This window comes from Schistocerca nitens, chromosome 9, assembly GCF_023898315.1.
Source record: "Schistocerca nitens isolate TAMUIC-IGC-003100 chromosome 9, iqSchNite1.1, whole genome shotgun sequence".
In the NCBI taxonomy this organism is placed as follows: Eukaryota; Metazoa; Arthropoda; class Insecta; order Orthoptera; family Acrididae; genus Schistocerca; species Schistocerca nitens.
Genome location: NC_064622.1, coordinates 240,332,246 through 240,349,130, shown reverse-complemented (window position 1 = coordinate 240,349,130; position 16,885 = coordinate 240,332,246). Strand labels below are relative to the sequence as shown.

Genomic DNA, 16,885 nt, shown 5'->3' with positions numbered 1-16,885 from the left:
TAGTAGCATAATGCGAGCACCAGCCGCCAGAATCAGTATAGAGCCGAGTCTTCCTGGGGTTGAAACCATACCAGAGGGAATCATGTAGGTTTGACAAGTAGACTGCTTAGTGAGTGCAGCATTCGATGTTTATTCCCACGCTAAAACCCAAACGATGTATAGTAATATGGAGTAGAAGCAGACACTTTTCTGACCTATTTTAAAAATTTATTTAGGTGTAGGCTAGCTACGTAGGTGTATTTCATTTCATGAATCACAGCTAGCTGCATTGCATAGTAATTTATCCTGATGCTAATACATTTAGAGCTTTGCATAAAATTTGAATATTATTCGGTGAGCCCTCTATTGAATGTTGTGCCAGTAAATAACTTCTACAGCGATTAAAAGACATCATAATCGACATTGATTGCATAAACTATTTATTTTCACCATTGCAGTTTCAGTTTAAAGTCATTACTTAGAGGTACGCTACAAAACAGTGTGCTTCAGCACATGCCAAACTTGAAAAGGTCGGACACTGTACTTTAAATTAACATAGTTCTGGACAAGCAGACATACTAGCATTCCACCATTGTCAGACTTAAGGCGCGGAGGTAGATTTAAAATGAGGTTTACGTGTGTGGTCATTAAAGAGTATGGGTGAATGAAGACGTTTCCTTTCTAAATGCGACATGCGTTCTGTAAGACATTAGTTTCAGCTAAAGATTAAGTTACGTATATACTTCACATTTATACTCGTATTTTCGGACTAAAATACCGGGGAACAGTACAAAGCTGATGGCAGATCGTGTTCAACTATTCGTCTTCGGCTACAAGCGACCAAATAGGAGTAGTGACGCTGGACTCACTTTCCAGAGAATAACGGTACTAACCCCGTTTAATTCCTCTATGGATTCCCTTAATCGCTTAAAGATCAAGATGGCAACACTGAAAAGAACAAGGCCAATTTCCTCCCCCAACCAGTCACCATCCAAGCTTGTACTTCATCTCTATTGCCCTCGCGACGAAAGGAATATTCAACCCTAATCTTCCTTCCTTCCTCCTGTTCCTTCAACTAGAGAATGCGGATGTACATGCAAACCTTACCAATCCTGCGACTTGATTAAATCGACAGGGCTGAGTGCTTTTGACCGACCACGAGTTTACCTATCCCTACCCTATTCAATGCACCTGGGAATATGTCGAACAGACAATGCGAACTGAAAATCCTCTTTCAGCCCACTTCGATGAGCTGTAGTTGAGTCTCGACCGAACATCAATAAGAAGTGACCCTCTTAGTTTCAGTTCTTTGGTATGCCCCATGCCATCAGTTACTGTCATCATCAGAGCGAAAGCAGTTGCTCCATTCCACTAGTGACATGCCGACGTGACATATGACAGTGATTGTCTGGGAGGAGAGGTGGTCAGATTACCATCCAATTAATAACGATTTAGCCATTCTCTCAATTTTAATAACGTGTGGCATTGTTGGTTTGGAGACACAATCCACTAATCATGATTTAGGTGTTTCTTCAAAGTTAACGTCGTATGGAACTGTTGGTTTTGAGATCCATTAACTAATCGTGATTTTGATATCCCGTCAAACTTAACGTCATGTGGCATTGTTGTCTGGGCTAATCGTCCAACTACTTGCCCGTCAGAAATGTCCTCGAAGTTAACGTCAGATGGCATTGTTGGCTGGGAGACTCATGCAGCTAATCATGATGCTGGTGTCTCTTTAAAGTTAAGGTCACTGGTTTGGAGATCCAGCCAACTAATCGTGATACAAGCATCTCCTCAAAGTTAACGGTATATGGCATTGTTGGCTGGGAGACTCGTGCAGCTAATCGTGATTTAGGTATACCGTCAAAGGCATTGTCTATGGCATTGTTGTCTGGGAGCTTCCTCAGAATAACTTGAGTGCTCCACGTTCAGTGGCACCTTTCATTTGCAAAGTATGAGACTTGTGCCTTCAGTGTATGTCTGTGTGACGAGTGAATGCGAAGTTCAAGTGCCGCATTGTGTGGTTTTGGATAATGAGAAAGGCAAAGCAGAGGATGAAACACACTGTCAATGTATAACTATATCCCTCGAATAGCACCAAATGGATACCAATCCTGAAGTTCCCATCACAAGGAGAAGTAATTAGCAACAGTGCCACAAGAGGCCACCTTATGAGAGAATGCAAAGGGTTCTGAATTTTAATCTGGGATAATATCATAAGTTCTGATGATCTTAAATACTGAGACCATCCTCATCACCTCTTTTTAGGCATCAGTACCAACAGTTCAATTTTTATTAAAAATTTTATTTACGCGTTTCGGGCATAGCCCACCTTCAGAATACGACATAAAAGAAAATACAATATATAATGCCCACTGATGTTTGTCATAACACTATACTCTCTGTTAAGTTCTTTCATTTGATATTCTGCAGATGGGCTATCCCCAAAGTGCGTAAAAAAAGTTTAACAACAAGAGGACTATTGTTATTAGTGACCAAAAAGAGGGAACAACAATCCACTCTCCTCCTGCAAGTTAAACTGGTGGTCAAAAACTTGCCTCTCTTCTCTGTCCACGACTAACGCTGGCGGTGAAAAGTGGGATGTTTCATATAAGACACAAGTGATGTCCTCCTCGTCGCATGGGGACCGATATCCCTGAAGACAGGCCACGATGCTACAGTAGACTGTACAGTCAGCGTTGGAGGTGGCGCTTCGGTTTTAACCGAGTAAACCTACACGAGTTTGGGCGGTAGCTTTAGTACCAAGCGACAGTCCTGGAACCGTGAACCTACTTCAAGTTTTGTCTACCTAGCGTCGTCCTAATGCAGTACAAATTTTGTTTTCAATATTTCGCGTATGTACTGGCCAAACTGAAAAATTTTAAATGTTATCAAGCTGTCATAATCGCCACAGGCATAGCTTTATGTTAAAACTTTAACACATTAAGACAAGTATTACAGTTAGAAACTGTGTACATTCTTGAGGCAGCGTAAATGACGATGAGTACATATCCGCAATTAATTCATCCAATATTTGTTTGTCAATGCGGGCACTTATCGACTTCCAAACAACCTGACACATAACTTCTAGCCTTTTTCTAAACTTTTCATCGCTTGCATGCTTAACGTCAAATATTTAACACGTTAATTCATCCGTATAGTAATCAGAAGCCTGAAGTTGTTTTATACAAGGGAGTTCGATTTTTTAAAGAGTTGGGTGGTTCCAGAATAAGATTTTCGCTCTGCAGCGGAGTGAAAATCTCATTCTGGAAACATCCCCCAGGCTGTGGCTAAGCCACGTCTCCGCAATATCCTTTCTTTCAGGAGTGCTAGTTCTGCAAGGTTCGCAGGAGAGCTTCTGTAAAGTTTGGAAGGTAGGAGACGAGGTACTGGCAGAAGTAAAGCTGTGAGGACGGGCCGTGAGTCGCGCTTGGGTAGCTCAGTTGGTAGAGCACTTGCCCGCGAAAATCAAAGGTTCCGAGTTCGAGTCTCGGTCCGGCACACAGTTTTAATCTGCCAGGAAGTTTCAATCGGGTGGTTGCTGTTAGGATTGAAATCAGTGGAAATTGTTAAGTCATTTAGGCGTTGTGACTCGTGTGTTGGTGGATTAATCTCACATAAATGCGCACAGACTCGTACTAAAGCAAATGAAAGTAGTAGCAGAGATTCGACAGACCACTCAGCTAGTGTGGTCCGAGCGACTGGTAGCGATCGGGACCTGCTTCTGGGGTTTTGATTACCGCCGATAACACATGTACCATAATTGAAACACCCTGTATTTTCCGCCTCCGATCTGTAGCTCGTCGTATGAGCGTCTAATGGCGTCTTCCGGTTAAGGTTCCACTAAACAGCTTTAGATAGGAGAGGCGAAGTTTTCTTCAGTGAGCCCGTATCAGATTCTTACCCACAGCCTTGCCGAGCACTGACTTTTGCTCCAGTTGCAATGACCTCAGTACCAGCGGGACACTAACTTCCGCCCTTCTTCTTCGTTTAGTGGAAACTACTCCTGTGTACGACTGCTGCGAGGTGATGAGGAAGTGTGACGCGCCGCCTGCGGCTGCGCTTTACGGGTGTGTGACGGATGTCGGCAGGTTGATGGAGGCGCGCAACATGAACAAGCCCAAGACTGCGGCCGGCCACGGCAGCGGCCACGGCCGGCACGGCGAGCACGTGGGCGGCGAGGCGGGCGACGACAGCGCCGGCAAGCGCATCGTGGACCGCCTGCGCTCCGACGTCAAGGGGCTGAAGAACGCGCTGCGCAAGAGCCGCAGGGGCCACAGGTCAGTCAGTAGCTGCGTGTCCCGCGACGCACCCTGCACTGCACGCTCCAGTAGACGGCACAGCAAACAGAATGTTGCCAGCATGCTATGACCCTTCAGTCCAGCCACCAGTGTACAGCCCGAGCATGTAATTCTCCCTGAGCACAAAAAATTGTTTCTAAGGAACCACTCTAGCTACAGCTGTGCCTTTGTGGCAAATGCTTGCTTTTTTTTTTTTTTTAACGTTCGCTCAGTTATTGCCCGTGGAACGTCTAGGCGAGACTCAATTTCTCCCCATGTCTTTGCCAAACTTTCCTCTCCTCCGTCGCGTCAGCATCTCGTATTCGTGGCGTAAGCGCTCACAGGTCAGGAGTCGATCAACTGAACACTTTATCTTTAACCTGACTCCACAAAAGGTCAAGAGAGGTTATGCCAGGTAAACATGGTAGCCACGATGTTGCACCGTCTCTACTAGTCCACCTATCTGGAAAGGTTTCATCCAAGAACTGGCGAACAAGTAACCACACTGCACGGTGAGCCATCTTCCTGAAATGCTTCCCATCGCTGAAATTTCTACAAATACGATGCAACGTTAAGTCCCAAAGTGTCCGGGTAACGTGTTGCCATAATGTAGGCTCAGCGAGTAGAAAAATAAAAATAAAAGCGAATACGATCCAAGAATTGTGCTGTGCATGAAGCTACAGCACACATTCATTTTCTGGTAGCCTCTTACCTGCTGTACCATGATATGTGCTTTCTCTGACCCCCAATTCCCCCCCCCCTTCCCCTCAATTGGGCGCAGCCCCGTATCCCCCGCTGTCAGAAAAATGGTACGGAATCCTCCCAAGCCCGCAAGAGTCTGAAAAACGATGGGACCGAATCCCCCCATTTGAAGCAGGTAACAGTTCTAAACGTTACGAATACTCGAAGCAGGCAAAGGAAAGCATATGAAGTTACAGTAGAAGATGTGAAAATTTTCCGCGTGTATTCTATGTGAAAAGTTTTATCTTTTATCTTATTTAGATAAAGTCGATCTGGCACAGCGCCAGCAACTAATTCCCGCTCAAGGTCTCGCGCAAAGCGTACATAAGTGAATCAGTATTTTTTGTTTAAAACATGGGATGGGTAGGGGAAGAAGATAAGGAATATGGCAGAGATAATTATATTATTGTCTATAATACAACAGACAATGTGTCAGTTTGGGTGGATTCGGTCCTGTTACCTGCTTACCTACCTGGTTTCGGGAGGTTCGGGGCTGCCCCCAACCAGCCCTTCCCTCCCCCCCCCCCCCCCCTCCCAATTACATACTGCTTGTTTAGTTTCCGAGAGATATGAAACGTCACTTTGTTGGAGAAAAGAAGAAAAAGTGCTGACAAGTGCAAGTAGGAATTGCAATCTGGGTGCTCCGTACACAATTATGCACACAGAAAATATTAATTTCGTGTGTCTCGGTGGCCAGGTCCAAGTCTTTCTTCTGAATGCTACTTCGGCTACTTGCGTGTCCCTAACCTGCTGCAGTTACCAAACTGGTGAAAGGGAACCTACCGCTTAAGGTGGAATACGAACCACTGGTCGTTTCTGTCGATCCCTCATATCGTTGAAAGAAGAATCCTTGGTTAAAATGAAGGCTGTAAAATCCGTGGTCCAACCGAGATTCCATCCCACGATCTCTCGGTTTCCAGACACGCGCCTTACTGAGATACCACCCTGCCTGGTTTCATTATACTGATCTTCAGGTTTTGGTGAGTGAGTTTGCGAGTATCAAAATTTCTCACATATATGACCTACGAGGTGCGACAATAAAGTAGTGAGACTGAAGTGAAGAAAATATGTTGCTTACCCTTTAAGTCAAGTTTAGTGTTGTCTCCTTCAAAGTACACTCCTGGAAATGGAAAAAAGAACACATTGACACCGGTGTGTCAGACCCACCATACTTGCTCCGGACACTGCGAGAGGGCTGTACAAGCAATGATCACACGCACGGCACAGCGGACACACCAGGAACCGCGGTGTTGGCCGTCGAATGGCGCTAGCTGCACAGCATTTGTGCACCGCCGCCGTCACTGTCAGCCAGTTTGCCGTGGCATACGGAGCTCCATCGCACTCTTTAACACTGGTAGCATGCCGCGACAGCGTGGACGTGAACCGTATGTGCAGTTGACGGACTTTGAGCGAGGGCGTATAGTGGGCATGCGGGAGGCCGGGTGGACGTACCGCCGAATTGCTCAACACGTGGGGCGTGAGGTCTCCACAGTACATCGATGTTGTCGCCAGTGGTCGGCGGAAGGTGCACGTGCCCGTCGACCTGGGACCGGACCGCAGCGACGCACGGATGCACGCCAAGACCGTAGGATCCTACGCAGTGCCGTAGGGGACCGCACCGCCACTTCCCAGCAAATTAGGGACACTGTTGCTCCTGGGGTATCGGCGAGGACCATTCGCAACCGTCTCCATGAAGCTGGGCTACGGTCCCGCACACCGTTAGGCCGTCTTCCGCTCACGCCCCAACATCGTGCAGCCCGCCTCCAGTGGTGTCGCGACAGGCGTGAATGGAGGGACGAATGGAGACGTGTCGTCTTCAGCGATGAGAGTCGCTTCTGCCTTGGTGCCAATGACGGTCGTATGCGTGTTTGGCGCCGTGCAGGTGAGCGCCACAATCAGGACTGCATACGACCGAGGCACACAGGGCCAACACCCGGCATCATGGTGTGGGGAGCGATCTCCTACACTGGCCGTACACCACTGGTGATCGTCGAGGGGACACTGAATAGTGCACGGTACATCCAAACCGTCATCGAACCCATCGTTCTACCATTCCTAGACCGGCAAGGGAACTTGCTGTTCCAACAGGACAATGCACGTCCGCATGTATCCCGTGCCACCCAACGTGCTCTAGAAGGTGTAAGTCAACTACCCTGGCCAGCAAGATCTCCGGATCTGTCCCCCATTGAGCATGATTGGGACTGGATGAAGCGTCGTCTCACGCGGTCTGCACGTCCAGCACGAACGCTGGTCCAACTGAGGCGCCAGGTGGAAATGGCATGGCAAGCCGTTCCACAGGACTACATCTAGCATCTCTACGATCGTCTCCATGGGAGAATAGCAGCCTGCATTGCTGCGAAAGGTGGATATACACTGTACTAGTGCCGACATTGTGCATGCTCTGTTGCCTGTGTCTATGTGCCTGTGGTTCTGTCAGTGTGATCATGTGATGTATCTGACCCCAGGAATGTGTCAATAAAGTTTCCCCTTCCTGGGACAATGAATTCACGGTGTTCTTATTTCAATTTCCAGGAGTGTAGTTTCCTTGTGATTACACACACTTTTACCAGCGCTTCTGCCATTGATGGTAACATATCTGGAACTCATCTTCTGTAGTATCCTCCAAGACCCTTGTCACAGCTTTTTGGACATCTTGTGTCGTTTGAAAATGGTGTCCCTTGACCGCCGTTTTGACTCTTGGAAATAGAAAAAAGTCGCACAAAGCGATATCTGGTTAATAAGGTGGCTGTGGTAGTACTGAAGTTTGTTTTGAGGTTAAAGATTGCTGTATTGACAGAGGAGTATGGGACGGCACATTATCGTGATGCAGAATCCAAAGATCAGCAATGTTGGCATGGACACGAAGAACTCTTTTACGAAGTCTTTCTAAAATTACTTTGTAGTAATACTGGTTAACTGTTTGTCCAGGAGGCAGCCACTCTTTATGAACAGTTCCCTTGGAATCAAAGAAGCACACAAGCATGTCTGCGGTCTTCATCTTCAACGTTCGTGCTGTCTTCACTAAACATTTTATGCCAACGAAAAATTTGTTTTCTTGACATAACCTCCTCTCCAAAAGCCTTCTGAAGCTTACCGTTAGCTTTCGTCGAATTTTCACCCAATATTATGCGGTTCCATTTCCGTGGCGAGAGACACAAACACGTGTTAGCTTATTACAGCACAACTCACGGCTGATAAGTTGCATCGATGTGCCACTTGGACTAGAGAAACGGCTTATACACCAAGGTCAAAGATATTGTGCCCATACAAGCCTGCAGGGTTGCCACATCTTGCAAAGAAAATCAGTCTCAATACTTTATTATAGCACCTCGTATTTTTTCAGTCTATTCAGTTAGCAGCTTAAATTAGTTCCTCTACCATGGGACCATACATATCTGTATTGGACCCAAATTCCATTTGGATACCCCTCTCCGTTCGTTAGAAAAATGGGTCTCAACAAAATGATTCAAATGGCTCTAACCACTATGGGACTTAACATCTGAGGTCATCAGTCCCCGAGACTCAGAACTATTTAAACCTAACTAACCTTAGGACATCCTGCCCGAGGCAGGATTCGAACCTGCGACCGTAGCAGCAGCGCGGCTCCGGACTGAAGCGCCTAGAACCGCTCGGCCACAGTGGCCTTAGGGTCTTAACAGATGGACAGACAACAAAGTCATTCTATGAAGATTCGTTTTCACCGTTTGAGGTTCGATATCCTAACAGACTTCATGACAGTAATCCTTGACTGCGACGCTTTCAGGATGTTCCTAACACACTCAGCACCTCTGAGCATATCATCTACCCACAAAACGTGCAGATATTGCACTTTGTATGCATGGAAATGCAGCAATTTGTCTGATATCTTCACCACGGTACTTTGAAATATGCCTGTTTCCCTAAAAAACATGACGCATCGATTTCCTAGGATTGTGCTGAAATGCTGCACGCACGGTATCAGTGATGTCATCAGTCACTCCAGGGCTGCCGCTTCTTCCCTTGTCGCCAACAATTTTAAATTTTTCACGCCCTTCACATCTTACGAATGTCGACCACAGGCAATATGGAACTGTTACTGAACTCGAATAGGCGACCGTGTTTCATGAAACTACACGACACATTGCGCCTTCTCCTGCGTAGACGCCATTGTGACAGCGACGGTCCAACAATATGCTACCTGTAACAAGAGAAAGAGAGAGAGAGAAGTCAGATGCTTCCAGAGCACATTTAGAAGTGTATCCTTAAAACGCTTTACGAGTTGAACTACCATTTGCATTCAGCACAGTTCCTTAGAAATAACTTTTTGTAATCAAGTAAAACCTTCATGCTGTCCCTGCAGTAGTTGTAGTGCTCACACCTTACCGTGGCATTTGCTAATCCACCAGGGTGTTGCCAGCCTACACCCGTGCTCGGTGATTTTGCAAAAGCAGTGACAAATAGTCATTGGGATCGTCTCGTACTCTAACTACTTGATGGAGCAGGATCAGTTCTTTGACCCATTTGAAAAAAGATTTGTGCAACACACAACTAAAACAAAAGCGGTGCACACAACGCATTTGGTAACGGTTACCGCTCAATGGACTGCTAAGATTGGTTGACAGTTTCTTAAACAAAACATACCCCCCCCCCTTCCAAACTACACTACTGGCCATTAAAATTGCTACACCAAGAAGAAATGCAGATGATAAACGGGTATTCATTGGACAAATATATTATACTAGAACTGACATGTGATTACATTTTCACGCAATTTGGGTTGCACAGATCCTGAGAAACCAGTACCCAGAACAACCACCTCTGGCCGTAATAACGGCCTTGGTAAGCCTGGGCATTGAGTCAAACAGAGCTTGGATGGCTTGTACAGGCACAGCTGCCCATGCAGCTTCAACACGATACCACAGTTCATCAAGAGTAGTGACTGGCGTATTGTGACGAGCCAGTTGCTCGGCCACCATTGACCAGACGTTTTCAGTTGGTGAGAGATCTGGAGAATGTGCTGGCCAGCGCAGTAGTCGAACATTTTCTGTATCCAGAAAGGTCCGAACAGGACCTGCAACATGCGGTCGTGCATTATCCTGCTGAAATGTAGGATTTCGCAGGGATCGAATGAAGGGTAGAGCCACGGGTCGTAACACATCTGATATGTAACGTCCACTGTTCACAGTGCCGTCAATGTGAACAAGAGGTGACCGAGACGTGTAACCAATGGCACACTATACCATCACGCCGGGTGATACGCCAGAATGGCGATGACGAATACACGCTTCCAATGTGCGTTCACTGCGATGTCGCCAAACACGGATGCGACCATCATGATGCTGTAAACAGAACATGGATTCATCCGAAAAAATTACGTTTTGCAATTCTTGCACCCAGGTTCGTCGTTGAGTACACCATCGCAGGCGCTCATGTCTGTGATGCAGCGTCAAGGGTAACCGTAGCCAGCTCGGAGCTGATAGCCCATGCTGCTGCAAACGTCGTCGAACTGTTCATGTAGATGGTTGCTGTCTTCCAAACGTCCCCATCTGTTGACTCAGGGATCGAGACGTGGCTGCACGATCCGTTATAGCCATGCGGAAAAAATGCCTGTCATATCGACTGCTAGTGATACGACGCCTTTGGGATCCAGCACAGCGTTCCGTATTACCCTCCTGAACCCACCGATTCCATATGCTGCTAACAGTCATTGGATCTCGACCAACGCGAGCAGCAATGTCGCGATACGATATCCCGCAATCGCGACAGGCTTACAATCCGTTTATCAAAGTCGGAAACGTGATGTTACGCATTTATCCTCCTTACACGAAGCATCACAACAACGTTTCACCAGGCAACGCCGGTCAACTGCTGTTTGTGTATGAGAAATCGGTTGGAAACCTTCCTCATGTCAGCACGTTGTAGGTGTCGTCACCGGCGCCAACCTTGTGTGATTGCTCTGAAAAGCTAATCATTTGCATATCACAGAATCTTCTTTCTGTCAGTTAAATTTCGCGTCCGTAGCACGCCATCTGCGTGGTGTAGCAATTTTAATGGCCAGTAGTGTATCACCACAAACTCTTAAAACTGTCATGTTAAAGGGTACGCATAGTACGCTGGAGCACGAAACTTAAGGCCGTAACTAACTTTCGCGATTTGTGTTACTATCAAGAAACATTGTTCGATGAAACTTGCACCATACATAGAAAGAACTGCTACAGTACAGTACGGAAGTTAATTGAAATAAATACGCAACGAGACGAGCAGAAAAGTCAATTTCACTCAAAGACAGTAATTACACTAAGGTCGCAGGGATTTACGATGGGCTTCTGGATATTTGAGAAGACACGACATGGTTCTTAATAGGTTGTGATACGTGGTACTTACTGGAATTAACGAAAACGTGGATGGGAGGACCCACCAATATAACTTTCTTTTCACACAACCTGTATAATCGAAGCATTAAACCATAAAAATTTTCTTTAAGAAAATGAACAAATTTGCAAACAGTCTTTTGACTTTAATCTTCGCAAAAGAATTCTGAAGTGCTGCATTGCAAAACTGCTAACAATATGACAATGATTACAAGACGGCCGCACCTGCAGTCCGTCCGTTATCGGGTGAAACAGCGGTGTTTACTACCGCGCTGGACATAATCTATCTTATTAAAACCCTTCTGTAACACATGAAAACTATATAAGCACCATTGATGAAAAAATTGGTTCAATTACTCAGAACAGATGAGTTAACTTTTAATTTGAACGCTGTATGTCGAAAGGTTTGGGGTTAAGATGCGCACCTGTGTTTGAAGGTGAAACAGATTAGCAAACAATATGACAATGATAAGGCTTACTTCAAAACAACCAACCTCTTAATTTCAATCGGCAACCAAGGTGCGACTGGATCCCAACCAGTCCCTTCTGACAATTTTGTTTTGGCTAAGGCCCTGGTGACAGTTGGCTGTTAATATTTTTAAAGTTAAACTGATTGTCAGTTATTAAAACCGCTCTGAAGGAACGTCTTAAAACATTAATTGTGAACACTTATCGCAAGAGAAATCATTCGGCGGAACCACAAGATCCAGTTAAAGTACAGCAATAATGACCCGGTCTTTCAAACACAGAAACGAACAGCTTAGTACAACAGGTTGTTCAGATTATAAATAATGACAGAAATGCAATTACAATCAAAGAATTGAACTGGTTAACAGCTAAATCTCACCACAAGGTCCCTCTTTGATTAACGGCAACCTGTGCCTTAGTACAGTTGTTCCGGCTGTATTTACGACCAAGAGCTGATTAATTAGAACAATAATGATCGGGTACAAACCAGAAAGGAAAGGTCATATAATAGCGGGACAAATATTCAAATGACAACTAGTGTCTTAGTACAATACTGCTGCCTATATTTACGTCCAAAGAGCCGAGTGAGTAAAGCTCTCAGGGTCGGGTATAAACCAGAAAATAATAAGGAGGGCAGATAGACAATGAAACAAACCACCACGAAGATAGAGAATGCTACCCCCCTTTATCAGCAAGCAGTTATATGGATACACGGTGCGTCGCAGCGGCTACTGAGTGCTGTCGATGAAAGCTAGGTAGAAGAGGGTAGCCAGACCACGACCGGTCGTGCCGGCCGCGGTGGTCGTGCGGTTCTAGGCGCTCCAGTCCGGAGCCGCGCTGCTGCTACGGTCGCAGGTTCGAATCCTGTCTCGGGCATGGGTGTGTGTGACGTCCTTAGGTTAGTTATGTTTAAGTAGTTCTAAGTTCTAGGGGACTGATGACCACAGCAGTTGAGTCCCATAGTGCTCAGAGCCATTTGAGCCACGACCGGTCGTCCGACACGAATGTTGCCAACAAACTGACGGGACGTCAGCCTGCTGCTTGTAGTCGACGCTGACGCCGGTGAAGCAATCCGGTATTCTCGCTCTGTGCAGGCCCTCCTTGGGCAGCTCGCTGGCTTCGGCCGCTCGGACCTCGTGATCACCTCTTGTCGCGACGCTACCCCCAATCCCCAAACTTCGTGCCTCCCTCTGTCGGGCCAGCAAAACCCGTATATATAGATCGGAAAGCAAAAACCTTCTAAGAACACAACCCACAGATACCAAATCTTCCTCATAGATATTGGCAATGGTGCCGTAAGAGGGAGAGTCGATACTGCACCTGAGCCAGTGGCGCCAGATAGAACAGTCTACTAACTCAAAGGCGCCGTAGCTGAGGTTATGTGATCAATACAGATGGTAGTGTATGCTCTCCAACGTGCCCTCATGCTATATACGAGACTGGTAACTATTTCGTCTGGTAGGACTTTCCATTCCTCCACCAGCGCTGTTCGCAACTGCCGATGGTGGACCTGCTGCAAAGTGAAAATTTGGCAGGAACAAAATATGTTAATCCTAACAACATAACATATCGTAAAAAATGTAAAAAGGCGGTGAATATGCATTGGAAAGCATCATTAGCTGTAGTTATGTAATGATATGCATTCTTAAATACCACGATAATGACAGTACATAATTTAAAAACATCACCGCGAGCAAGCCAGGCAGCAGACCTGTCGAAATAATTTTGGATCAGAAATCTTATAAAGCTTATATCTACATGCAAGCTAATTTCAAAATTATAAAGATAACAATGGAATGAAGCTCAAATTACAAGGGAGGGATGCTGTACTACATCGCCAACTGGCAACATCTATGCAAATCCTACGTAACTGGAAACAATCGAAGAATAAAATCCTAGAAAGACTTCTAAGATTTCCAAGATAAATGATCCTGCATGGCGTATGAAATATTCTTCTTTATAAAATATGCACAGGTTGTAAAATAACAGGGAAATCCTGCAAGCCCAACAGCCCGACAGCTGGAGCGGGAACCCTTGCATTTACAAAGACTGAGACAGTAAATAATAAATTTTATCTTACGTGTAATGACGACTACACGTGCAGGCAATGTTTAACGTATACCTAATGTTATAACACAAGGAAATTATTGTAGTAAACGACCAGAGACCAAATCGTTATTAATAAGATTTAGATACAAATAAAAACAGAACACTCTAAATAGCAGAGATCGCAGTGTTACTCTTCACGTGAGTTTACAATGAAAGGTGACAATGTTCGTGGCGATGAAGCGACAGCTGATGGTGATGGAGCGCCACCTCGCCTGGTGCAGGACGAATTTCGATAGCAGCATCGCAGGCACAAGGGCAACAAAATGTGCGAACGGCGGCGGTGTTTTCACAGCCAGGCCGGAAGATGTGCGGTCGCAGGATTAACAGTTATTAATTACTCTATAGCTGTACTCTTGGTCTAGGGGTAGCGTCTTTGATTCATAATCAAAACGTCTTCGGTCCCGGTTTCGATCCCCGCCACTGCCTAAATTTTGATAAATAATCAGCATTGGCGGCCGAAGACTTCCGGCATAAGAAGTCAGCCTCATTCTGCCAACGGCCTTGTCAAAGAGGGCGGAGGAGCGGATAGAGGTTCAGGGCACTCTCTTGTCCTAGCGGTGGGAAATTGCCCCTAAAGGCGGAAGAATCAGCAATGATCAACGACATGAGGATGCAGAAGGCAATGGAAACCACTACATTAAAGACACGTAACGTGTATCCACAGGACATTTGGCCTGTAATTGAAGAAGTGTCATGATGATCTCTCCATTCGCAAAAGATTCCGGAATAGTCCCCCATTCGGATCTCCGGGAGGGGACTGCCAAGGGGGAGGTTACCATGAGAAAAAGATTGAATAATCAACGAAAGGATAACGTTCTACGAGTCGGGGCGTGGAATGTCAGAAGCTTGAACGTGGTAGGGAAACAAGAAAATCTGAAAAGGGAAATGCAAAGGCTCAATCTAGATATAGTAGGGATCAGTGAAGTGAAGTGGAAGGAAGACAAGGATTTCTGGTCAGATGAGTATCGGGTAATATCAACAGCAGCAGAAAATGGTATAACAGGTGTAGGATTTGTTATGAATAGGAAGGTAGGGCAGAGGGTGTGTTACTGTGAACAGTTCAGTGACCGGGTTGTTCTAATCAGAATCGACAGCAGACCAACACCGACAACGATAGTTCAGGTATACATGCCGACGTCGCAAGCTGAAGATGAACAGATAGAGAAAGTGTATAAGGATATTGAAAGGGTAATGCAGTATGTAAAGGGGGACGAAAATCTAATAGTCATGGGCGACTGGATTGCAGTTGTAGGGGAAGGAGTAGAAGAAAAGGTTACAGGAGAATATGGGCTTGGGACAAGGAATGAAAGAGGAGAAAGACTAATTGAGTTCTGTAACAAGTTTCAGCTAGTAATAGCGAATACCCTGTTCAAGAATCACTTGAGGAGGAGGTATACTTGGAAAAGGCCGGGAGATACGGGAAGATTTCAATTAGATTACATCATGGTCAGACAGAGATTACAAAATCAGATACTGGATTGTAAGGCGTACCCAGGAGCAGATATAGACTCAGATCACAATATAGTAGTGATGAAGAGTAGGCTGAAGTTCAAGACATTAGTCAGGAAGAATCAATACGCAAAGAAGTGGGATACGGAAGTACTAAGGAATGACGAGATACGTTTGAAGTACTCTAACGCTATAGATACAGCAATAAGGAATAGCGCAGTAGGCAGTACAGTTGAAGAGGAATGGACATCTCTAAAAAGGACCACCACAGAAGTTAGGAAGGAAAACATAGGTACAAAGAAGGTAGCTGCGAAGAAACCTTGGGTAACAGAAGAAACACTTCAGTTGATTGATGAAAGGAGGAAGTACAAACATGTTCGGGGAAAATCAGGAATACAGAAATACAAGTCGCTGACGAATGAAATAAATAGGAAGTGCAGGGAAGCTAAGACGAAATGGCTGCAGGAAAAATGAGAAGACATCGAAAAAGATATGATTGTCGGAAGGACAGACTCAGCATACAGGAAAGTAAAAAAACAACCTTTGGTGACATTAAAAGCAACGGTGGTAACATTAAGAGTGCAACGGGAATTCCACTGTTAAATGCAGAGGAGAGAGCAGATAGGTGGAAAGAATACATTGAAAGCCTCTATGAGGGTGAAGATTTGTCTGATGTGATAGAAGAAGAAACAGGAGTCGATTTAGAAGAGATAGGGGATCCAGTATTAGAATCGGAATTTAAAAGAGCTTTGGAGGACTTACGGTCAAATAAGGCAGAAGGGACAGATAACATTCCATTAGAATTTCTAAAATCATTAGGGGAAGTGGCAACAAAACGACTATTCACGTTGGTGTGTAGAATATATGAGGCTGGCGACATACCATCCACAATTCCGAAGACGGCAAGAGCTGACAAGTGCGACAATTATCGCACAATCAGCTTAACAGCTCATGCATCGAAGCTGCTTACAAGAATAATATACAGAAGAATGGAAAAGAAAATTGAGAATGCGCTAGGTGACGATCAGTTTGGCTTTAGGAAAAGTAAAGGGACGAGAGAGGCAATTCTGACGTTACGGCTAATAATGGAAGCAAGGCTAAAGAAAAATCAAGACATTTTCATAGGATTTGTCGACCTGGAAAAAGCGTTCGACAATATAAAATGGTGCAAGCTGTTCGAGATTCTGAAAGAGTAGGTGTAAGCTATAGGGAGAGACGGGTCATATACAATATGTACAACAACCAAGAGGGAATAATAAGAGTGGACGATCAAGAACGAAGTGCTCGTATTAAGAAGGGTGTAAGACAAGGCTGTAACCTTTCGCCCCTACTCTTCAATCTGTACATCGAGGAAGCAATGATGGAAATAAAAGAAAGGTTCAGGAGTGGAATTAAAATACAAGGTGAAAGGATATCAATGATACGATTCGCTGATGACATTGCTATCCTGAGTGAAAGTGAAGAAGAATTAAATGATCTGCTGAACGGAATGAACAATCTAATGAG

The 16,885-nt window shown here is 45.3% G+C and overlaps 1 protein-coding gene across 1 annotated transcript in view; it reads left to right on the top strand.

Moving 5' to 3' along the window:
* Window positions 1-16,885, top strand: part of LOC126204156 (uncharacterized) — a 1,030,415-nt gene that overhangs the window by 810,676 nt on the left and 202,854 nt on the right. Inside the window, exon 16 of the mRNA XM_049938564.1 lies at window positions 4,179-4,262. Coding sequence (XP_049794521.1) covers window positions 4,179-4,262 — 84 coding nt within the window. The remainder of the gene's footprint in view (window positions 1-4,178; window positions 4,263-16,885) is intronic.